The following is a 26,102-nucleotide window of genomic DNA, read 5'->3' as shown; positions in this document are numbered from 1 at the left end:
TTATGTGTAACTTCTTTAATCTCCCTATTTAAAAGTACTTAAGAACAACCTTCCAGACAGCAAGCCTGTTCTAAGTTCTCCCTTGGGACACATGTATGGTGATAAGGCCAAATGGCACACAGTCATAGCCATCTTTAAAATTATGGAGAAAAATGGCTACACTTTAATAAAATGAACTGGATGATCTCAAAGTGGGCCTGAGTGATAATACAAAAACTTGAAAGCCAAGCAGGCCTCAGTGGCAAATCCAGTGCTTGCTTAGGTTGGTAAAACATACTTATTTGGATGCTGGCTTCTATTCTGCAACAAAAGGTCTACATTTACCATTTTTACTTCTATAGTTCTCAAAGTATATGTGAATGAATGAATGAAAGATCTAGATAATTTAGATCTGTTCTGCAATTTAGTCCACGTTTTAAAGCAGAAGAGTTACCCAGATTTTTAAGTGTAGACAATTTCTACTAGCAATTGAGCCACATAGGAGGTGACTTCCCACAATTAACTCACAGGTACCATATCAGCACAGATTTGGCTGTCAGGAAATAGAACCTCATTAGAGACAGCTAACTAAGAAAAGTCTTGGAGTAAGCTGCCTTCATCCAAGACAAGTGTCTTGTTAAGCTTTAGGGCATGCCAATCAGAAGTGTCAAGTTTCCTTTCTCTATTAAATGCACCTAGTATAACAACTTCTCCCTGTCAGACTACTGGAATGCTGCAGGAAGGAAAACAGGTAAATATATGTTTGTGTTTATGATTGTTTTTTAAAATTTAGTATCAAGTTTTTCATAAATTCTTACTTTGATTTCTTCACATAGAGCCAGTAGACAACACCTGCAACCAGGGCAACCAACAGAAGGCCGACTACAATCCCCACTATTAGTTTCGCCTGGTCATTAACCTTTTCACTGTTGTCATCTGAAGCAAAGAAGAAAAGTTAATGACTTAACCTATGATGAAGAAAAGTACTACAGCATTTTAAAAATATTTGCATTAGAAACAAGAAAAGGAGTCAGAACATCAAAATGGAAAAACACAAAAAAACCTGTTTCAAAAAGAGCAAGCAAAAATAACCACAGCACTTAAAGCTTCAAGAAAGTCATGTTCTTAGTCAATCATGGTGTCACCTGCTACAGATCAAGTGGAGTCCTATTATGAGGGACTGTTCAGTGATTCTGCATATGTCTTAATCTGAGACAATGAAGAGAAAGGATTATGGAGATGGAAAACCATACATACCATTTCTATCCTCTGGTTCATCGTACTCTGGAATACTTACTGAAATGAAAAATGTTAAAGATAAAACATGTTATAACCTGAACATTACTTATAATTATTTGCATCGGTGACACTAAAAAATAATGCAGTATTTGTTATTATTTTATAACTGTAAGATATCCAACTGAAGACTCTTGTTCAATACTATAATATTAATCTCAGAAATATATATGTGTTCCTCTTTCACAACTATTAGCTTCTTAATATATTTCCTCATTGAAAATTGAAGAAGTCAATACCACTGATGATAAACTGGAATTTGAGGAGTAAAAGATGGTTATGTAGTAATAAATACTTTGTCTTTTGTAACTAATATTTTATGTATACTAAATGTACATTCTTTTGTACCATTATGGTTTGTGTAATATTACACAAATTACACACAAAACTTATGTTTTATAAATATATATATTGTATACTTATATTGAATATAAAATGAATATATTGCATACATGATATAACTAGTCTACGCAACTTCATTCAGATAGTTATCAACACATTCTGTATTCTACTACACTATTAATGGTTCTATTTGCCACTGCTTGCCTTTTGAGACAAAAAGGTAACTACCTTACTACCAACATTATTATGCACATCCAGTCTTCATTTGTGTGTGAAGTGTGGATACTTTATGTGAAACTACAACTTTCAGAAAATGGTCTTTAGAAGATACTCACTAGCAGAGACATTCAGAGAGGTCACAGTCCTTTCTAGCTGATTTTCTGCAATGCATGTTAATGTTACATTTTCCTCAGGAGCAATTATAATTTTACTGGAAAATTTTCCATTAACATATTTGGTCTCCTCTGTCTGAAAAGGTAAAAAATGAAGGTTAGTATCCTTGAAAAACGCAAACAACAAAAAATTTATTATCTGTATTTATGCAATGAAAATGTTCAGAGAGAAATAACAATCAACAATATTTCAGTTTTCCAAATAACTTTTCCAAATGACAATAGAAATAATTCATTATTTTATTACATGGTAATGTGAACATTTGGATTGCCCAGTCTTTTGTTGTAGCTGTATCTACATTTTGCCCAGCAAGTACTGCAATAAGATTTATAAAGAGGTATTTTTTAAAAGTTTACCAGACCCTGTACTTGTTTTTGTTTATTCCAACTATTTAAAGAATATCCAAGGAACAAAATTCTCCAAGTAAACCCCAAAATGAGACTTTTAAGTTTGCATTTCTTTCCATCTTGATCTTTCTCATTTATGCCTTTATAAGGGGAATGACCACTGTAAGATTTCCACTTTACAAGATTCCAAGTCATGAGTTGTTTCCACTCAAGAATCATTTTGCCAAGCCACATCTATTTAGTGGTACCTGCAGCATCTGTGCTGTAATGGCAATGAAGGTATTCCTTAAATTTGCTGTACATCATTCTTACATTAATACCATGTCCAAAAAACCACATTTTTTTCAATTAATTAGTCATATAGACTCAACACAATTCCTAACCTACAGTTGCAAGTAAATGGATACGTTTTCACAGTCATGTAATTTCTGTAGAACTAAAGCAAAACCTTAGGAAGCAGTGAAATCTACAGGAACAATGGGCATTATACTTTCAGTCTTCAAATGTTTGTATACACATCTAATTTATTTTTCCCATCAAGACAAAATATGACAATGCTCTGCATGTGTTTTGGTTATCAATATGAAGATATTTCAGTTTGCTCATTTTTCAGATACTTTTCGAGCTGCTTAAGTCTTCTTATTTCTCCCCTAGGCTGACTGCATTTTGGTTTTGTTTCCAAAATGCAGTAAGAAACAATGAGTATAACCATACAAAAATAACATATACATTAGGATAAAACTGCAAAGTCCATTAGGAACTACAGTGAGCACATTTTCTGATTTTACTTGTAACACTTCCCCCAGCTAATGCCTACATTAAGTACCTTATTGCTTTCTAACACAAATTTCACAGTCCATCAGTATTTGTAAATCCTTTATGTATTTGGCAAAGCCACTACATTATCCAAGGAAAATGACTGAATAACTTAAAAATGCAGATTTTAATTGTAAACTTCTTTTTTTGCTTCTTTTCCCTTCCAGCTTCGTCTTGTAGGTGATGGAACCTGTGTACCTTTGCAATATGCAAAAGCCCTTTATCATCAGAAATTATCCATGCAGGTACCAGGTAGCTACTGTCCACATAAGCCTGTAATATCATTTAACCCTCCTTCTCTCAAGGAAATAAAACTGATTAAGCTCCTTCAATCTAATTACTTGCAAATTTTTTCTTGACTTTATACACCAAAACATAGGAGGCGTGATTTAAAGCAGTAAAAGAGATACTTGCCTTATTTATGAGGCTTCCACTACCAGTAACTGTCCATTGCACTGCTGGTTTGGGAAATCCTTCCACGTGACAGACAATTGTTTTAGACATTTTATTTGTATTGGTTTTCTTCGTCATTTTGATTTGAGGCTTTCCTATTAGAAAAATACTACAGTTAAACATTTTATCTGAACAGCACAATTAATTAATAATCATAGCTTTCTTGCTTCCTTACCTTCCACTATAAGTTTAAGTGTCTTTCTTTTCTTTAGCCCTTCAACTTCCTGTAGAGTAGTTTCACAGATGTAGTTTCCAGCATCTTGATACTGCAGACTTGAAAATGATGGACTGGTTTTCATTCTGGTATTGTCCTGATGGAGCAAGGAGTTAATCTTTTGAACTCTAATTCAGAATACATTAACCTCTATGTTACGAAAGTGACTAGCATTAACAGATTAGAGTCTTACACTTCAAGTGTCTTCCTGTTAGTAACCACATTCAAATAGTGGACAGCAACATCTGAGCATGAAAAGTAGAAACTATTGGACGTTGATATAAGCCACTTCTCTTCTTCACCTTCAAGTCAAGGGCATAGACGGGAACAACTTTTCTGAGCTTTGCCAGTAGGCTGGTGAAAAACGCTATTGGTACAAGTTGACACACTATCAATATGCCTCCAGTAACTGAGCTTAGGAGTTCACTACTAAATAACCTTAGGTATCATCATTTTTAGTTTCCATCAGTATAGGTGTTCTTTAAACCTGCCATCTACAATAGCTACTTTTTTTTAACTACCCACTGAACAGCCAGCAGCCGACATCTGATCTCTCAATGAGCCTTGTCCTGCTAAATTTACTGGGACCAAGATTAAGCTTGCCTTACAAAAAAAAAATAATAAATAATTGATAAATTCAAATTCCTTCAAAGGGCTTTTTCCTCTTAGCAGGAATTGATTCTAAAAGGTCCTTAGGCAGACCATTTCAATAAAATTGCATTTGTGTTACAGCGTTCAGTAGTTCTCTCGGAGAATTGAGGCAATAATTACAGTACCTAATTTTTAGTCATCAATTTGAAGTGGTATCTCTTATTTTAGCATTGCATGTAAGATTCATTTTAACAATAGTCTTCCAAAAGCCAAATCAGCATAGTTTCCACCCTCCCAAAACACTGAAGTATCAGCAGTAATATGAAGTGATGAATACACAGATGAAGTGTGAAGTAGATGAATCACTGACCTTTATCCAAAACACAGTTGCATTTCTACTAGAAGAAATTGTGCATGACACAGGCAGGGCCTCTCCAATCTGCTTTGTGACTTCTCCACTAGGAGTAAGCTGCAAATCCAGATCTGGGACACAGAGAACATTTGTCAAAATGGTAATCTCAGAATGCCTGGGCCATAACATAGGCTTTCCAAGAAAAGAAAATGTGACTAATTGCACTCATTAAATTCAAGATTTCATTTGCTCAATAAAATCTAAATCAAACTTAGAAGAAAGGAAGAAGACAGAATTATTCTAAAACAGGCATTGCAAGAAGATTCACATTTTTGCTGTAATTACAGGCTAACAGGAAAAGTGAAAACTTACTAATTACTAGACAAATTGATATATTTTTTCACCCTTGTACTACTGAAAGGGTGACAAAAGAGGCACAAGAATCTGCAGGAGTATTCAGCATAGCAATATTTGTTTCTTGAAAGAGGAAGCACAGGCTGCCATGAGGGAATCTCTTTTTCAGCCAGATTCAAGTGTACTTTCAGTGGAGGACTCAAGCAGATGGGGACAGATTAATTTGAACAGTTACTTGATAAAATGCAAAGAAGAAGATAGGAGGACAAGGGATAACTTTCTGAAATCTGATAAAACAAGATGATTTTTATGCTGACCATATGGAGAGGATGAGAGTGGTCAGTGTAGCGTGTGACAGATGATACTGACTGAAGAGACAAGAGGCCTGAATTATAAGGCTGGGTGGCCACACATGAAGCCCTTTGATTTCTTTGTTTTCATTAGTAACTTAAAAGTCATTCTGTGTTACTCAGAGTCCAAGCTTTCCCTGACCTGTTTTGGCTTCAGGGAAATTGCAGAATCAGTGATAGCTGTGTTTGACACTAGGAAGGGTGAGACCCAGTAATAGAAAGGTCAGGAAACACTGCTCCAGAATTTTCTGAGTATATGGATTTGGCAGGTTAGTGATTGCTTTTTCAGGAAAATCCTACAATGAAAGAAAAGCAGAGTTTGCCAAGCTAAACCTCTATTTTGCTTCCCTTCTCACAGAGCCTTGCCTGTGAGCCAAGTTGCCTGGTCAAATAACTATCACAGATGCACGCACACACAATAGCTCAAATGGCAAGCATACACGGTTTCATCATGAATATAGCACTAGAAAAGCACTGCAGAATATACTTTTGGCTTTTAAGCAGAGTCAAAAAAAAAAATATATATATATATATACTTGAGGCAAAACCACAGTTGTTAAAGGAGAGGAAAACAGTGAGTTTTACTTAACAAAACAGTGAACTTGACTACAGGTTTCATTCAGTGGTTGCCCTGGGAACACCATTAAAAAGCAGGACTTCAGGGAGAGTCTACGGTCCATCCAGTACTATTAGCTTGCATTATTATCTGTATTATAAGACTAATGGTTACTCTGAGAGGTCCCAGATCCGCATGAATGAAAGAAACGTCTTGAAGGGGAAAAATTGTGTTTTTTTTCTTTACTCTTTCTTTCCCCCGCCTCCCCAACTAGCAAACCCAAGAAAACTAACAAAAGCTACTCCAGATTTTACCACTGCTTTCACAAGGGAAAAAAAAAATGGAAGAGATTTGTTTAGTCTAGTTCAGTTCCTCTTGAGGCAGAAGAGTGGGTTGAAGAAAAAGCTACATTTTTTTTTCCCCTCTCACAGTGACTCTCCAGCATTTACTTAAACTTTTCATTCTTTGAAGCATGATAGCACCTCAAACCAGAGATCACAAAAGAACATTCATGAGCATCTTCTTTCACATACACCACAGAAAGGAGAAGCTCATTACATTTTTGGCCATCATCTCAAGCAAGATTGACACTGAGCCTCAGTGTAATCCTTCAAACTAGTCCTCTGCCAGGGTAGCAAGCCTGAGCCTCCCTACAAACCCATCCTTCTGGTGCTGTAAGTGAGACTACATTCCTCTCACACATGGGTCTTTGTTATTACAGATGTTCAGGAAAATTTACAGAATGTAAGATGAACTGCACAGCTCGGAGCACTGTTTTCTAAAGTTCTTTTATGAGGCAAACATAGAATTAATGTACAATTTTGCATAGGATTCCCTCGAGGAAGAATTCGTAGAGCAATTTGATTTCTTTCTTTTCTCTCTCTCACCCTAAAAATTTGCTTTATGAATACAGTATTTCCCTATATTTGATGGGTAACTCAGATGCCTGAACGTCAGTGTTCAGCTTTCTGTGAAGTTCATAATGGATTCATTGGTGTAAACAAAATTTTGTATTGCCTATCTTTTTAATGGAAATGAAGAACCTAAAGTGTCAAGATCAAAAGTGAGGAAATGAAAAGTCCTGACTCGGAATGAACACTTTTACAGTGTAACATCGCAGAAAGAAATACTTATCCATACGAGAAAATGAAAGCAATAAAGCAAAGGAGGAAAATAAAATTTAATACGAATTAAAACATATTATTTTAAGGACAGGTACAAAGGTTTGGGCATTCAGGAAGTACAGAACTGTTCTGGGCCTCACTTAAGCAAAGGCTTTAATACAGATAGATGTATCTAAAAGAAAAAAGATATGCGAAGAAAAGAAGCAAGGTACTGGACTGGACATATGAGTTCTGAGTAGCTGCACTACAACAGACTTACATCATGAAAATACATGCCTCTCTCATACAGGAAAACTCTTCTGACATGCACAGAAAACAGCAGGTAAAGGAAAACTGGCTCTTTATAGATAACCTGAAGCCACAGAAGCCATACTCTAGAGTAACTATTTATGGAGGTACTAGTCAACATGCTAACCACTTGGAACAAAACAAAAGGGCCAATGATACCACAGCAATCTAGCAGCAATTCAGCTTTGGTATTGGGCAGGTAGCAGCAGAAGCACAGATCTCTTACATATCCCAATTCTTGGTCAAGAAAAGGGAATAAATAGTAAAACAGCAGACAATCTTGTTAAATATAAAACATTTGTTAAACTGAAGAGGGTAATTATTCACATACAGGTAGATTCTAGATATATTGCACTTCTTCCAAGAAAAAAAAGCTCACATAGCATCAAACTGCAAAAGAGCAAAAAATGTGGCACACCAAATCTATGTAGTCAAAAAGTCCTTGCTTTACTGTGTTCCATTACACACAGTGAATCTTGTTGATCAGGCCTAACAAAGGAATAAAGTTGGTTTAGAAGGAGACAGAGGCACCTCAGCTCTTGAAAATTGGTCAGAGAGTGGCAAGCAGACTCAGATACCAGAGTTTTCTAACTCCCTAAGCAAGTAGGTAGATTCTGAAGTTGAAATGCCCTAACCTGACCCACACTTAAGAGGAAAAATAGACATAGATATTCATTTTTCTATGTGATATTTCTTTTTATATGAAGTATAATTACTGTGGGAGCATTTCCAGTTTGTTATTGATTATGTCCCTCTGAACCTGTAAACTATTAAGAGATATTTATGCTACTGAGAAGACTAAAGACCATGAATGTTCTCTGGGGAAACTCAGGACCATTGGCCTGGATCTCATTTCACACCCTGTGATAGTATGGTAAAGTTAGAATGAAAGAGGCCTCACTCTTGCATTTTCCCAAAAAGATAAAATTAAAAGCAGTCCTTGAATTCAATGGTTAATCCAAGCCAGTGGTTGCTTCATGCTGATAAAGTATGGGTAAATACTCTTGTGTCCATCTAAATTTATCAAGCTCTGTTGCTCTCATGATTCAGGAAAAAGGAAAAAAACAAACAAAAAAACCCCAAACAAACAACAACAAAAACAGAAAAAGAAAAACAAAAAAACCCAAACAAAACAAAACAAAACAAAACAAAAAAACGGAAAAAAGCCCAAACACTATGTGAACAAAATGAATATCTAAGTTGCTTCTCCTTACGTGTTAACCTTATTGAGAGAAAATGAAAGGACATCAGACTAATGTGAATTTGACTACAAAGAACGACCTTCAGTGTGAGCCGCTGTCTGAGCACATTCTGAGGCATTGCTGGATCAGAATAATTTATCATATCGTGACACATGAAATATCAGAATTTTCACTGTACATTGCAATGTATAACCTACAATGGTTACATAAAGTGCATCTCTAAGCCAGGAAATTGAGAAAGTTTTGGTGTTTAAGCAGAGATACGTTATAAGGAAAAAATAAAATCCAACCTTAACTACTTCAAACAAGCCATATCATTCAGTTCACCTGTAGGTCAGTTAGAGTGATCTCCTTAAGTGAAGTAGAGGTGCAAGCTAGGTTTTCTATCCTTATACAAAAGGATCCAAATACAAAGTACAATGACTTACAGTGCACAGTGATGGTGGTTGCATCCATCATGCTTTTGTCAGTCAAAGAGCACTTGTATTCTCCTGTTGCATTTCGTCTCACATCTGTCATTACATAAGTATCTGAGCTTCTTATCCCTTCTGTTTCTCCCTATGGATGGAAAATAAAACATTTATTGCATATGAGCCTGCTGGAAGCTTTCTTTTTTGTTGGGGATTTTTTTAATTATAAGGCTTCTGAAATACACCAAAATAGATTTAGTTTCAGTATCACTGAAATGCAATTATCTATTAACAACATTAATGTTTATTTCCTGCATGACCACAGAGTTTATAAAACCCTACAATTAAAAGCTTACTCTTTTAATTGAACAGCTAGCTTACTTAAGAGAATATGAAAATAAGAAATCCAAAAGTTCAGTAGAAAGATGATGAAAGATGACTAAAAGGGTTGGAGAAACTGCAACTGCAAAACAAATTGTGTTTCTTAATTTGTATCTCAAATGTTATGTTCATTTGAGGAGGTCATGAAGTAGAATGTACTGCATTACACACACTCAACACACACAGCCCTGCTCTGCCCACATCAGCGTATACACTACCTTACGTGCACTTACCCACAGAAACCGGGGTTTTGTCCCATTCCCCAGTTTCTACCATATAACAGCTGACCGTCTTTGAACGCCTTTGAAGCATGCACAGAATGAGAGCCTAATTTGTATCTATAAATCCAGAAAGCGATTTACCAGGTTTGTCACAATACCCACGAGTCTTGCAAAGTCTTGCAATTCCGGCTCCCAGTAACAGGGAGACTTGAAGATCAGACAGACTGCAGTGTTCAGCTTGCTCACTGTGACCATGGAGCAAGGAGAGACGTGGCATGCAGTAAATTCCTTGAATGACCCATTGCACCTAAATGGCTGAAGAGGACTTCAACTCCTAGTTTCCCTTGCTAACCTTCAGTAACTGAAACATGCCAGGAGCCTAAAGTAGAAGATGATTATGTTCGAAGGCTACATATGCAGTTTTTGAAATACTTGAAAGCATGCCACAGCTTTTGGCCTCTCTCACATTCAACTCTGCTCAGTGCTGCAATAGGAACAAAAAGGGGATATAAGATTGAAGAGAGAGAGAAGCAGCACACAGGAAGAAGGTAGGAATCTTAAAGCCACATCTGTCTGTGGATTCCAACAAAACTAAGATTAACAGTACCAAACCCTTTATCTTTCCTGATTTTCATCTTATACATTTGACAGGTTTGTTCTACACTTTCTCTTGCACTGTCACACTTTTTTTTTTTTTTTTTTAATGACTGTATGCCACCACACAGTTTAGTTAATAAATACAGAACTAAAAGAAATTGCAAAGATTCATTTGTGAAAGTGAAAAAAAAAAAAAAAAAAAAAAAAAGGCTGAGTTAATTTCCTGTACTTTCATTGCTGAATCTCTGTCCATTGTGACCAAAATAAGAAGGTTTTATTCAAAACTATAAACTGCTTTTGTCAAAACTTCTTTTTTTTTTAAATATATGATGATGTGAAATGAAGAATGGCAATTTTTAGTAGCTTGAAACACCAAAAATCTTCGGATGGGGGAAAGAGGCTCTTTCAAACTATTTTGCCAACTGAGGTGAGGCATTCTTAGAGTCTGATGTAATGGCCAATGTCTACCTTTCAATATAGTTATAATTCCTTCCTTCATTTGTTTTGGAGTCACGTATGCACTGACATGCATCAACGTCTGAGAAGAAGGAATGATACAGAATACTTCACTACACAGTGACAGCAAGGGAGGACTTACTGGAATGTAAAACAGGAACTCCTGTGGAGGAGGGTTGCCATTCCCTGAGCACTTCAGAGTGACGTTATCACCTTCTTTAATGGTACTACTTTGTGACAGCACTTGAATAGACACTTTCTCTGTTGGATCTGTGAAAACAAGGTACACACTTAATAGCTTCCACAAAAAACTACAGAGTAATATGATATGCATGGCTGGAGAGTTCACAATTTCATCATCGAGAAGGTAAAGTTATTTGCATGTGTTCATCTTTTTTACAGAAGACCTGAAGTCCATCACACCTTCCATATTTTGGCCAATTCAAGTAACCACGAAGAAGCTATACAATACAAAAAATCATTTTTATTAATCAAAATACCCTATCACTGACACAGCAATGACTACAACTCTATGGAGTGCTTAAGAGGAAAAAATATCCAACCCTGATCAGCACGTACAGCTTCACAGCATGATTTCATTATGAGGGATTAACTTGTCCTCTGTGAAGCTTGCTATATGGAGGACTCCAGCAATCAGAACAACAACAGAGGCTCTCAGTGTCTTGCATTAGTATTAGATATTAGCCTTCTTCCATTAAAAGAAAGAAATATGAACTAAGCAACTCTATTTAGCCTATTCTATATGCTGATCACAACAACCTTTCACAAAGATGAATTCCACGAACATAATAGGACCCTTAACATAGTCAACAGAACTGTAAATGTAACGTACTTCTGTCATGTTCAGTGAAGTTGAACTATAACTTACATTTTACTTCAGTAATTTTTTTAAGGCAAAGATGGAGTATATGTTAATAGATGCTATTCTTCCTAAGTAGAAGCCTAAATAAAATTTTTCAAATACAGAATAAAATGAAGAAAATTAAAGGAAATATTATGGGCAGATAACTCTCACTGCTTTAATTTCAATGAATAAATAAAATTCCAAGGATGCATGTCTTGCACTAAGACACAGTACAGCACACGTTATTAGACACGAAAAAAAATTATCTAGACAGCAGAGAAATCCTTGTCTGACAGCTGATTCTCTCTGTTTAATGAAGCATGGGCTCTATGACCCTTCTGACCCCTTAAGGCACTCATCACATTCATCTCCTGCTATGGGATTTTTCAATAACAGGAGTTGCAGTTTATTGTGGCCTCTCAACGACCGGAGACCCTAACGCAGATTTGCATCTCTCTTCATAGGAAGAGTGGTACTAGATGTCAAAAGACCCTTCCTTCCCTCCTCCACATGCCCTTGGCTCCCCATCCACATCCAAACATCTACCTCAATGTCTGCAGCACTGAATCACAACTTTACCTACTGAGGAAAGGCAAGTCCAGCTGTTGGTGTGGAACACAACGGATCTGAGTAAGCAGCTGGTCATAAATCACAGGCACTCTTCTTGGTAGCTTCTCAGCCAAAGACCCCAGAGCCAGCCTACTGTAGAACTGGTCTCTCCCTTTTTCAAGTTATGTACTAAAGGTGAAAAAGTTATTAAAAATCCTGGAATTGCGTAGGCATTGTCACTGAATTAAAAGGAGATGAATCATACTGAGGAAGACTTCAGGACTTTTAATTTGGAACTGTTTTTTTCCCACAGAGATGAACTGAACTGGATTAAAAATTGGACAAAGTTAAGCAAGAGTGACATTCATGCAAACTACCGGTCTTTCTCCTAGGCGTATCTTACCCTTCTATGTATTTCCATCAGCTGGGAGGAAAGTTTTAATCTCATTCTCTAAACTGGAAAAAAAATAACTATGAAAGTAAATAGCAAAAGACTAATTAAACTGTTCTGTAAGGTGAACAGGTCACCCTTCTGAGGAAGAAACAATCCAGTGACAATGTTCAGTGAAATACTCATGCAAAGCAGTGCACAGCAACATGCTTCTCCTTCACTAATAAGCATGAACAGCTTGGTGAAGGGATGTCTTTCTGCTCAGTGGCAGCATCTCTGGCTAGGTCCATATCACCCTGTCCTTCCATAAGCCATCCACTTTGTATTTGCTTTCTTCAAGAGCAAAATTCTAGAAGCAGACACCAGAGGGCAGTTAGTAAATGAATGCCACCATCCCAGATACAATGTGTCCACAACTGACATAATTTTGTATAATTTTAATACAAACACAGATGCCGGAAGCAGCATGACTAAAAAAGCACCTTTGACTTCTATCTGTTGTGGAAAGGAGTTCATCCCGAGCAAGACAGACACTTAACGACAGGGCATGATCGGAAATTTTGCCTGATACTTTTTTATTCTAATTAACTCAGAGCAGAACCAAACACAACTGCAGTCCAGATAATTTAGATACAATCAGACATTATCTAATTGTCCAGTGCCAGGAGTTCTCCTGCATCAATCAAGTTACTTTATCCAGCTTGCTGGCTACAGCTGCAAATGAGTGCTTGTAGTTAAGCACTGAGCTGAGCTACTGCTAGCTGAGCTACCTATCTCCAGTTAGCACTGCATTCTGCAGGAGTTTGCTCATTCTTCAGAGGCTGGCTGCTTCCAGGAGTTCCACTTAAGAACAGGAGCTGGTACAAGCCCTGAGCTAAGAAAAACAGTAAAACATCTCTTAAATACTAACTGAACAGGTACATCTGAAACAAAAAAATCTTGTTTAGGCATGGTTCAAATTGTGCTTTCCTCATTTCTTTGTGATAAAAAGTTAAAGTGAATCTCACTAGATATTACAAAAAACAGCAGTCCTTCTTTATGGGTTTTTTTCAACTTCCTTCAAAATTGCAAAACATAATAGTTTGACAGACAAACTGGAAAAAAAAAAAAAAAAAAAGGCTGAGAGGAAGGCTCCCATTACAAGCCTGGCATTTTTTTTTTTTTTCAATCTGTATTACATTCAACTGGTTAAAAAAATCACATTTGTTGAGAAAGAAATCAATTACGACCACTGAACCAAATTTAAAAACAAAAATAAATCAGATATCATCATCATTAAATAACACCAGTTAAGTAATCTATCTGTTGAAGCTCTAGATGTATGCTCATAAATAGTTTCAGAAATTTGGAGATGCATTTAAGCAGAGCATGAAACTGAAGTTACAGCAAATAAAGATACGCAAAAAGGAAATGGGAATTTCTCTTACTCTAAAGATAAAGGAAATTTTGGAAGGTCTCTTTAGTACTGCAGGTTGTGCCTGCCTCCCACTGTTGGCTAATTAGCAGCACGATGCTTCCCATCTCAGGAGGAAGAGCTTATCTTAATTAAATTGCATGTTACTAGACCAGGATTAAAAGAGCTAGTCTAGCAAACAAATCTTTAATACTGGGTATGTGTGGTGTCTGATGCAGAGATTATTCTTCAATGCTGTGCAGCTTTTTTTCCTTCACATTGAGTAGTTCTTAATAGCAAGTACATGTAGTACAAACATCACAGAAATTTGCAAGAGCCTCATCCTCAACAGGTGAAGTAGCCTAATGCATTAAAGTGCTGGGGAAATGGGGAATAATAGCAATAAAATAGTCTGACTGGGAAAAAATTAAATTCTTTCTGGTCATTACAATTCTTTCCTGTAGATCCTTGCCATAAGCAATAGGAGCTTTCTGTGGTCATGGGTTCCACAGCTGACAGAAAAGAAAATCAGTTGACCCAAATTTAAAACAAAACAAAACAAAAAAGCAATGGAATTGGTGACTGCAACTTGAAATCTCTATATGATTTCCCAGGATAACAGTTTATCTGTTATCCCAGAGGCTTTCTTTTCCATTAGTTCTGGCAGCTGTCATTCTGAAGAAACACTTGGTGAAAAGGCGGCCTTAATTTACTCTGGTTTCTCTGGGTGAAAACAAGGATTAACTGCTCCAAGATCTGATCCCCTACTTCTGCTGCTCAACAAACTATACCTGCAAAGGAAAAGCAGGCAACGATCTAGGTAGAAAACAGATTGTCACCTCAAGTCCAAGACTTTCATTTTCAAAGCAATGGAGCACACCTACTGGCTGCAGAGATCAGATGTGCAGAATTCATTTTCTTCATATTCATTTGAATCACAGAGTTGCTAGACTGTGTATACTAAGGCCTCATTAGATATCTGGACTGTGTACTCAGGCTTTATTGTTCCCAAAGCAGGCCTTTTTTATTACCTAAAATGTTCAAAGAAACAACAGTTTACAGGGCATCATGAATATCTCCTATTTCTCTTCTTTCTGTTACAACCTTCTGCCTTCAGCTCTTCAGAAGTGTCCCTTTACAAGACTCTGAAATGCTTCTTCCACTGTCTCCAACAGCTAGCACCTCCTCTGACCTACCTGCCCAACTGCCTGTTTTCTTTATTCAGAGGAGAACTATGATCTCTATGTCAGTCAGTAGTCTGGAAGTTGCTCTGGGACTTACACCAGCTAAAAGTAATTATTCACACACATTCTCTACTTTAAAATTAGAAGTCTACCAAGATTCAAATGCCACATTTTGAATGTAAATATCAGCGTTTTACAGCTGTAGAGAAGCTACTACAATTTTTGCAAGGCTGCCTGCCAGCATTAGCTGCCTGGTGCTGACTCTCCTTTGCAAGAAATGAAAAGGATCTTAGTGTACAAATAATTATCCAGAGTATTTATTGCATATTTCAAGAGGCACATAGAGTCATTCTCATCAGCCCCATCTTTTGCTAAAGTTCAGAAAAAACCCATTTCACAGTAAATTTTTTAATTATTACTTTCCTCTTAGCAGTCGCGTCTTGATAATCAGTATTCTACTGTTAGAAAGAAAGAAAACCCAGGTAAATCCAAAGATAAATAAAAATCACCCTGACACTTTATTCAGATCTTCTTACTGCAAATCAGCTCTGAAAACACCATCTCAGTATTCAAGCAGCAATATCTGTAATGTTTTAAACTGTCTCAGAATTATTTCTTTTTCCCCAAAGGTAGACTTTGTACAGCAGAAGATACTTTTTAATAACTTACAGTGAACATCAAAGACAACTGGTTCAGACTGTATTGTTTTCTGGCCAGATGGTCCATAATATGTCACAATGCAAGTAAATTTAGCATTTGCATCTTCTTTTGTTGGCATATACTGAAGAGATGATGTCATGGTGAAGAGTCCAGTTGATCTGTTTTCAACCTTTCGCAAATTTATGACCACAACTGTAAAGGAAATATTATTTCATTATTACATGGACAGAATGTGAAACTTTTCCTGATTGCAGATACTTCTTGCTTGCCTGTTCTCTATTTATAGTTATCAGGCTGCAAACACACAAGTAACATGACATATTACCAAAGAGACTACACAAAGAGTTTTCCTCCAGTATTGCCACTGACATGTACTAGGAAGGTTTTATCAACAACATATTCCTAACACACTGCAAATTTTAAATCAAAGCAAAGCAAAGAACTAACTGCACTTTTTTGTTGTTGTTTTAATGCAAATCTCTCAGGCAGTAAGAAGGCCTCAGAAGTGCCAGTAAAAAGAATTTTTAAGATCACGTTTATAACTTAATTTTGTAAGCCTCTCCTGCTTTATCGAAACTAAAATGTTGTGGTCCAATCAGCCCATCAAAATTGAAGTTGAAAGTCATGGGTAAAGAAGAATTCTTCCCAAACAACCTGAAGGATAAATAACTGCATAAGAAGGCTCTCATCTATGTGGTCTGAAACACAGTACTGGATAGGCATAAAGCTGAATTATCAGTTTTTACTAGCTACATAGGTTCAAGAATTACTTTGCAATAGCATTAACAAAGTCAACTCTCCTCCTCACAATATGTTTTTTAAGCTGTGACATGACATAAAGAAATAACATGGCATAGCTTGGGTTCTCCAAGAGGCACCCAAGAAATTTCCTTCCAGTTTCATACTTCTGTATGAGTAGTCTTTCTCAAAGGAACAATACTTAAAACTAAAACAGAGCAACTCCAATAAACACAGTTCTTCAACATACATCTGTATGTGAATTCAAGGACAACATCCATTACTGCAACATACCTTCTTCCACAGGCTGCAAAACTCTCCCATTTTTGTACCACGTAACATTGCCTTCAGGATAACTATCTCTCACAACGCACTCCCCAAGCTGCAAAACAGACAGGAATTAGTTTTGCTAATTAATTAATTTTGCTAATTAATTTTTGCTGTGTTTTAACGAAAGATCTGCTTTTGTTTTGGATAAAACTTCTAGGCAGTTCAAAAGCTTAACTCCAGATATATTTTTTTAAATGAGGTAAATCCCATAAGTGAGGCTTAGGTTGTGGGTCTAGAATCAGGATGAACCCTGCTTGCAGGGTTATTAGGGTACCAGTTGAAGAAACCACTCTGTGCACAGCCTGGCTACACAGTGCGACCTCTCACAGCCACACATGCACACATACCCTCTCTGCCTCAGTTCATCACCACTCTTTGTCTTCACTGCAGAGGAACTGTAGGCAGCCTTCAGGCATGCAAGTTTGAGGGAGAATGCTGCTCTTACCATTTTTAGCTTCTCCGTTTCTAAGAAGTCTGCTTGATGCAAGATTTCTGGTTGAGAGGGTTGTTCTAAAACATAAATAGGATAAAGGTACTAGTGATAGAAGAACAAACAGTTTCAGAAAAAAAACAAAAGTTACCACAGGATATGTGAACTTTAAGACTAATTAGAACAGCCTGTGCTGGTATAGCCTTATTTATTCTTCGCCTTTCTTCTTTAAAAGAAGAGAGAGATATTTCTACCTCAATATCAGCAAAAAGACAGGAGATGAGGAAAAAACATACCCTTAAAATGTGTCCTACTTTCCACAATAAATTCCATGCATCCTGACAATATATATTGTAGCCAGGCAGACTGTTAGGTGTTCAGGAGGAGATAACGTGATCTGATCTCTCTGATTTACATAACACACATAGTGGAGAAGGAACCACCGGTACAGAAAATACAGCAACATTAAAATAACTTTACTAGTGATATTGCTATACCTAAGAACTAAGCTATCACTTTATAAAGGAACAAATTCCACATAATCACTCTTCTAATGTTTATTTCTCTTAGAGGGTATTGTTACATATAAGAAATTAAATACAATTAAGAAATAAGATAACAGAAGTACGTGTAATTACTTTAACTGATTTTGGTTAAGTCGGTTAAGACTCTCTTAAAAAAAAACAAGAAACTTTTTCTACAGTGCCTGTATGTCTCCTTATTTACTTTTTTTTTTTTTTTTTTGTGGTAGATGGACCTCTTAGCCTGCCAAAGTAGAGGATCTATCAGTGTTTCCATCATAAAAAAATACTTTATAGACACTATATAACATTTGTTAAAACAAGTTGGCCTGAAGCCCAGAATGCAAATTTTTGTCTCTAAAAGAAACAGTTTTTCCCACAATTTTTTTTTTTTCAGTGGGGAGATATGAGAGGGCAAAATAAATCAATGTTTCCACAGTCAAAGAAAGTCTCTGCATTTTGGCTGTACTGCTTAAGAAAGCACATGTATTATATACATTTACACACTGAAACATCTTTAACCACGTCAGCTTACAGAACCTTTTTCCCAAACCAAGTGCCCTATAAAATACTGCCAGCAATCCCATTCCCAATGAACTTCACATCATCGTGCCAAAATTTCAATGCAGTGATGATGTAACTCATCTGCAGGTGTATTACTCCTGGTATGGCACAGATAGCAGCCTACTTATTTCCTCAAAAATTCATTTGCTTTGTGCGTGTGTGTGGTGTGCACAGACATCCTTTGCTTGGAAGACTATGCCAAAATGGAACAAGAAGAACAGCTCGAAAGGGAAATGAAAGGCAATAAGAGAAGCTGTTTATCTGACATGCACCAACAACTTGCTTGTGGCAAAAAAGAAACAGTGGAAACAATGCACCAAAAGCCATCACAATGTCCTCAAAAGGTTAACAGAGCAAAAGGTATATATTTTTAAAAACTACTTGCATCTTTATTTCCCTTTTCTTAGTTTTGAAGGGAAAAGATCAACTTATTTCTGAAAGAATCCGTCAAGGACAAAACATTTCCATGTCAATTCAAACAAATTAGGTTTTACAAGACAATTAACAACCCTTCTGGTTTAGATTTTCCGGTCCCATGCACAGGCACAGCTGATTTCCTGTTATAGTCGCCAGCTGATCAAATCACAAACCACACAGCCTTCCCTCATCTTTCCCTCCTTGCATCTCCCTTGTCCCTCAGGACAGTGCTCCGTGCCTGTTCAGGAAGACCTGTGCTGTGCTTTGTACCCCCTTGCACCCTTTGCCTGAAGGGTAGCAGAAGGCTGCCATGCTGTGCCCCTTGCCACGCAGTGCCCTGGCTTCTGAGCACACACCACAGCTGAGAGGCCTGCTGCCAGAACCCCCAAGGCACAGCGTGCACATCGAGGTAATTCACTGCACAAGACTAATATTGGCACACCGCAGGATGAAATTTGAAGCTTAGCAGCAGCAGGACACACTTTGGTGGGTCTGCAACTTCACTCCAGCACTCATCTCTTGGCTGAAGAGCTTGCCAGGACACTCTGTAGCCCTGCACAGGTATTGCAACTGCCAGGAAAGTGCTCACAGCCCACACCAGCTGGGTTATGGCATGGTAGGGCAACAAGTAGTGGCTGCTGTGCTGCTCTGCTCTGGAAACCTTGGTCACTTAATTCCAGAACAAGATGCTGACAGAATCCATCTGGAAAGCTGGAAGAGCTTGTTTGAGTAGTCCAGTGAGTGTGACTAGCAGGTGGGAGCTGTGCAATGAGCCATTCTGGCTCGTTAGTCCTGAGCTAATCAGGTAGCAACAGCTGAGGATGTGACAAGCTCCAGTGAAACCCAGCTTCAGTAAAGCCTTCTGGGATACAGCTGAGGTTTGGTTTACGAAGGTTTGCACTATGGCAGCTTAGCTCTGCATTTGTGGTTCAAGGAGCTTTGAAACTCCACTGAAGAAACAAAACAATTTAAATTCCACTTAGAAATGCTACTGAATAAACGAAGCTTGTAGGCTACTGTTAACTCTTTTGTAATTAAAACAAACAAGTATACAAACAAGCAAAAGCAACAAATGAAATCCCCCAAAACAGACACAAGGAAGTTAAATGCAGAAATATATAAAATAAATAAATTAAATAAAGTTGTGAACTCAAAATGGAACACTAAAAAGGTAATTTTTTCTTGTTGTGCCAAGTCTGCCGCATTATATATGTGGCATCCTCTACTCTTGTTTTCCTCAATAAGCAGTAGCATTCTCTATTAGTATTAATGCAGACTATAAAATACACAAGCTGTGCTCCATGGCTGAGTTAGCATTGTCTGAATATTTAGTACAGTACACAGTAATTCAAGCAGTAAGTATTTAGTTCACCATACACCACTGTCTCATCTACATATTTACTGCTGTGCAATAAGTAAACATGATCATTCTTTATCATTTCCTTTGGAGCACTGTGCTTACTATGTGTGCACTGAGCACACCCTCTTGTCATTAATTCACTTGTTCCTGTGTTCAAATTCAAAGTGAAACAAGGGAAATGGTATTATTGTTGACTATCGGTCTACATTCACACTCATTTATGCCATTAACAAACTTCTGTCAAGATAACACTGGAGTTTCCTTTCTCCCAGGGAAAATCCTAGGACTTTCCTTCCAAGACATATTATTGTGTGATCTGTTTGAAACTGCCAGTCTCTGAAAGCAACATATTCTGATGACAGAGACTTACTTTGCCTCTATAAACCTGTATCTGAAGAGCAGCAAAGGCCAAAACAAGCCCTAGAAAAATATTATAAAGACGACAACATCCACTGCAATTACAGGACAGCATATATAAACTCTGCCTTAGCCTCAGCAGATCTGAGTTCTTAAAAGAGAGCAATGTATGTCCCTCCATGACATAGTTCAGATTTTGAGGAATTATGTTTCTGAATCACCACTGGAAAGAGCTCAGGTTTGCCTGCAAATTGAGAGCAGGACTGCTCTGGTTCACAGTGCCAATCTGTCTCAGAGCACACAGTCTTTTGGCTCCTTTTGAGTGCAGCTAAACCAAAACATGTGCTTCAGAGTTCACTTAATGCCTCCCACCAACTGACATTCAGGGCACACGAGGTTTAGTTCAAAGTAAAGTTCCTCATAAGGTGCTGTTGCTGGCTCCGAAACACCTACAGATCCAATTCTGTGGTTGCTAACCTGTTAATCTAGACAAATCCAGGACACCAGAGAGCGCAGAGACCAGTTCTTCCAAGACTAAAATGACCCAACAGTGCTCACAAAGGTGTAAATGCCACATGGCTCTTTCAACAGACCAGATGTTTTGAGACCTTTCAATTTGACTTCAGTAATCAAAAACAGAAGGATCTTCAGAAGCTGCTAAGAAAGAAGCCTCAGGAAGTCAGGCTTCTGACAGTCTTAGAGCTTCACTTCCGACAAACAAATACAAAAACAAAATCTTAAAAACCAAACCTCAAACACATTCAGCACTCTTGAAAATCTCTGCTGCGATCCCTCGTTTACCAAATGCTAATAAACCTTGCAGAACTGCACCAGGGAGATAGCACCTGGCTTTTCAGCTCCGCTTCCCAGATTCACAGGTCATGCCATTGCATACTGGCTGCTCAGAGCTGCTTTAAATGTCTCAGCTAATCTAATCCTTCAGAGCACACACAGTTAACATTTCTCTCCTGCAGAAAAATTCACTCAGAGAACAAATGAAAAATAATCAATGCTAATTTTACATTTTTCATTTCCAAGGCCAAATGACATCACATAAGTGAGTCATTATCAAAGTCTAAAATTCTCTTTGAGCCAGCACTTATCATGAATAAACTGTAAGTGCAGGCAGTCCTGTTACGTAAATGCTACCAGTAGATTACATTTTTGAAAGCTGCAGAAATTTGCTAGTCTTAGTAATTTACTCAGCCAAGCTTACTTTCTTGGCTTTAATCTTCCCCTTAAACAAAAGTTTCCTTAATTCAAGATTCAGATACTGAGGAATACTAACAGCAGTAACAACGAGATTACTTACTGAAGACTTTGACTATCGTTGGCTCCTCAGAAACGTCATCTTCCGTTACTAGCATACATACAAATCTCTTTTCGTCGCTGATTCTTGCATTCTTGATGGATAATGTATAGTTTTCTGAGAGACTCAACCTGTCTTTGTAGTCTGGTACATCATCATACTGTACATTCTTTTTTGTTGATGACCTGAAGGCAATAAATACCGGAGATCCATTTGGCATTTCCTATAATAAAAGAAAAGATAGACATCTCTATTTTGCATAAACAATCAGGTTCACTTCAAAGTCCCAAAATATTTGAAATTGGTACAAAGCTGTAATTTAAAAAAAAAATAATGTTAAAAGTACAGGAGATTACTTTTTTTTGCTGATTAATTTCTGCTGCATGAGCAAGAAATTCAGTGTCATATGACAGCTAGAATAAACCATCTCTTGCACACATTGAGAGTATCATCAGCAGAAGCAGTTTCAACCCTTTGGCTCAACTGCAGCACAACACAGGGCTTTCTATGATCAAGGCTGGTGGTTTTGGCACCACCTGATTCTCAGTATATGGAAAATCCATTTGAAATAGAAGCATTAATGAGCTAGGCTCAAAAGCTTCACTTTCCTTTTTCATGATTGTTTTACATATTCACATTGTTTGCCTGGGATAGTCAGACTTCATTCCAAATGCAGGATTTAATCAGGCATAACTGCCTATTTTATTCTAAATTAGGTTTTAGCTTTTTTGTTTTTGTTTTTTAAAGGCCCAATAGCTTGTAGAATAAAAATATACATACAAGCAAATAGTGTTATTTATGCATTTTAGAATAATTTAAAAACTTCATTTGCTAGACATCCTTCTTATATCAATCAGTATTCAGTTGCTATCCTGAAAACGAATACAAAATTGAGAGCTTTGCACAAACCTACCATATAAAAATTTTATTTTTAAGATAAAGACAAAAGTACAAGCTGAGCTGTGCGGGATTCAATTATCCCACTGCACAGAGAAGGGACGGACAATGTCCCCCTTTAAGTAGGGTGAGGTGAAAGGTTGAATCCCTCTCTACATTCAATATTGTGCTGAGAGCTGGAAAAGGTTTTAGTTCTCTTTAATCCCTTGCACCTTGCGGCACTGATAGTAACAGTGCTCCCAGCACAATATCTCAGCTTGACTGCAGAGCCCACAAAAGCATGACGATGCTGTGACAGGAGATGAGTGGTGTCAGAGCCAGGGCAATGATCGGGAGACAACAGCTAGTGTGAATCTTAAATTCCCTTATAGTCTTTTTCTCTTTTCCACTTTCAAATCATGGATTATTCCAAGTGTCTGTCGCAGAGGAAAGAAGGCATTGCCTCAACTCAGTACAAGAGAAGTGGCTGTCAGGTGCAAATGAGCTTTGAACTATTCAAGCCTGAATGGGGTTAGCCCTTCTTCCAATGAAGTAACCACTGCCAAAAAAAAACCAACACATCCACAAACCAACCAGCTCTCCTCACCCTAAAAGCCAGAGTTGCTATACTGGCAGCTGCCCTGGGAGAGAAAAGTATCAACTTCCCTTGTTTGTACATTGACTATATCAACAATTTCATACAGTTGCAATTGTTTTTTTTGAACATTAGGTTTATGTCCCTTTCCATCAGCAGCAGATAGTACTGTATGAAATTGTCCACACACTTAGGACAAGTGGTAGCATTTCCTTTTGATGACTTCTGCTCATCGCTTAGTGGAGATGAGCAAACCAATTGCATGGGAAATAGATGAATTTTTCTTTCATCTATCTTCTCACTATCATTTGCATTAATCTTCATAGAGATGGACTCTTCCCAAATGACACCAGAAAACAACAACAACAACAAAAAACAACAAAACAACACATTGCAAAATGCAGACTTTGCATCTTCTAAATGAAAATCTGACACAATTTTACTAGCCCTTTTAGGGAAACATTTTCCATAGACTTTGCGATTTTGCATCCCAAAACTTGTTTGCAGAACATGAACTCAAGTGTACAAGTTCAGTAAATGCTGCAAATCTGTAGCCACGAGGGAAAGAGGCAGGGGGATGGCACACTAACTGCAGATTGTTCTGCTTTAGAATATGCTAATGGATATCATTTAAAAAGAGAGGACTACATAATTTTAAATCCAGTGTCAGAGTAGAAATCACCTGTTACTGCTGGTAACCAGAGCAAGAGAGGAGATCTAGATCAACTTAAAGAAGCAGGGAAAACCAGCAGGAGATCATTGCAACTCCACTAAGGTCAGCTCTACACTATTCACTGTGCATAAAATACACTCAGCCATGAAACAGTGATGTGTGGGCAACTATCACATCAACTGAGCACAGGGACAGCATTTTCCCAGGGATGAAGCTGCCTCAGGCAGCCTGCTTCAAAAGCATTCAAATGTACAGCGATGGCTCTGTCGAGCAAGTGATATGTCACTGGGTAACATGCCAGGTTTCTAAAGCAGGTTGGCAGACAACTCCCCAACAATTATTTCTCTTGAACAATGAGATTAATTTCCCAAAGCTCTCATCTATACTTGGCAGAAGGATGGGGATCTAGCAGTCTTAGAAACACAGAAACAAGCGACTTTGTATACGAGACAGAAATTCTACAGATTGAAATCTTGTAGACTCGCACACAAAAAGTACACATTTTCTTATACCAGCTCTATTGAATAAAAATGTAAGCTATACTTACATATTTCCATTTTCCAAACATCAGACCATCTGGTACTTCTAGACGACAAGGCATAGTAATAGTGTCTCCATATACTGCATTTACTGTATACAATCCCAGAGCTAGAAGAGAAACAGAGAAAAAAAGGAAATAATGAATGTGTTCTCTTGACTTCCAATATGTAAAATTTTGGTTCACAGCTACTACAAAAGAAGAGCCACGTCCTTTGTGAGTGCTTATTTTCCAGCATATAGGATTTATCTCCAAACCTTTAAGAAAACAGGATTCCTGCCACTAACTTCACTTAAACATTACACTCTTTTTCAGCCCTTTTCATGCTGCAGTCAGTGGGAGCCAAGTGGATTTTACAACAGTGTTTCACTCGTTCAGCTGGATGAGCACATCCACTACAATCAGCATGCATGGCTATTGTTCCAAACTCAATACCTGAAAAGGGAAATCCCCATATATTTATTTTCTCTATCTCAGAAATTGGTCACTTGTAGCCATAGATGCTATGTTGCAATGCCCTGCTGTGGTGAAGACAGCAGATAGGCATTATTCTGACTGCTGTGCTACACTGAAAACTTAGAAAAGAAAGAGAGTGCTATTTAAGTGCTACATTTCCTTCAACATGGGAAACAAACTAGTCTGTTCATGGAGGCTTTGGAAAACTGAAGTGAAATGCTTCCATGAATTATTTAAAAATAGCTTTTTAGAAACCTCAGCACAGTGTTATTGCGCTAATGCATACGATTCACAGGGTAGAACTGACCCACTTATTTTTATTTTCATTGTCCAAAATATGCAGACTGAAAAAAAATCAATAGTCTCTAAAGTGAAGAACTGTAAGAATGCGAGGAAGTTTAAAGCAACAATGTTACAACTCAGTGCATTTACTACGATTTCACTATGCATCATTGCTTAGCTTCCATCTTTAGCAGTCACCTCGGATCTTGGAAAAGCCAAGGTCTCCTTACACCATAGCCGTACCAATGCGCCACTGGGAGGTTTTGACTTGGCCTCCAGTGCTCCCAGACCACCAGAGGAACCTTACTGAAGAGAGCAGCGAGATGCTGGGTGATGCAACACAGGCTGAAGAAACATCCAGTCCTTCTTTACAGGCATTTATTGTTTTGAAGATTCAGCCCTTGTGCTGGAGAATGTGCACAGTGAACCTGTTCCCTGACCTGAGCAGAGATCCCAATCTGTTCACAAGTCCTGAAGCAGCCACAGGGATGACTCGGCAATTCTCTTGCCTTCTGCACATGTACCCCACAGGAAGACTTTGTTATAGAATTGTCTTTTTCATATATTTTCAAAGATCCAAACGCTGAATTCCTTGCCAACATCTTAGGTTCCAGAGCATTTTTCCTCATGTGATGGCTTCAGAGCTCATGGCTAGCACCAGTCAGCCTTCACCATCTGTATCACTGTGACAATGTGGCTGTTCTGCATTCTCTGTGGCCGTACATAAGGAAATACTTGAGACCTAGATGACACCTCATGGTAAAGCAGAGAAACAGTCAAACAAGCTGGGGCTTGATAGACTAGAGAAATTCAATAGGTAACAGGCAACGATACTGGCACATATCATAATGTTTATTTCCTTCATAGCATGCCATATCAATTAAATGACTGC

The 26,102-nt window shown here is 37.7% G+C and overlaps 1 protein-coding gene across 1 annotated transcript in view; it reads right to left on the bottom strand.

The window, feature by feature from the left end:
* ALCAM (activated leukocyte cell adhesion molecule) overlaps window positions 1–26,102 on the bottom strand; it is a 119,208-nt gene that overhangs the window by 11,162 nt on the left and 81,944 nt on the right. Inside the window, exons 2-14 of the mRNA XM_085239113.1 lie at window positions 24,482–24,582; window positions 21,794–22,013; window positions 17,278–17,342; window positions 16,797–16,884; window positions 15,774–15,956; window positions 10,865–10,992; window positions 9,086–9,215; window positions 4,802–4,914; window positions 3,802–3,937; window positions 3,584–3,721; window positions 1,953–2,081; window positions 1,237–1,275; window positions 798–915 (exon numbers count right to left, since the gene is read on the bottom strand). Of these exons, the coding sequence (XP_085095239.1) occupies window positions 798–915; window positions 1,237–1,275; window positions 1,953–2,081; window positions 3,584–3,721; window positions 3,802–3,937; window positions 4,802–4,914; window positions 9,086–9,215; window positions 10,865–10,992; window positions 15,774–15,956; window positions 16,797–16,884; window positions 17,278–17,342; window positions 21,794–22,013; window positions 24,482–24,582 (1,588 nt within the window). The remainder of the gene's footprint in view (window positions 1–797; window positions 916–1,236; window positions 1,276–1,952; window positions 2,082–3,583; window positions 3,722–3,801; window positions 3,938–4,801; window positions 4,915–9,085; window positions 9,216–10,864; window positions 10,993–15,773; window positions 15,957–16,796; window positions 16,885–17,277; window positions 17,343–21,793; window positions 22,014–24,481; window positions 24,583–26,102) is intronic.

The sequence above is a fragment of the Meleagris gallopavo genome, chromosome 1 (genome assembly GCF_905368555.1).
Source record: "Meleagris gallopavo chromosome 1, MGAL_WU_HG_1.1, whole genome shotgun sequence".
Lineage (NCBI taxonomy): Eukaryota > Metazoa > Chordata > Aves > Galliformes > Phasianidae > Meleagris > Meleagris gallopavo.
This window is presented reverse-complemented; position numbering and strand designations above follow the sequence as displayed.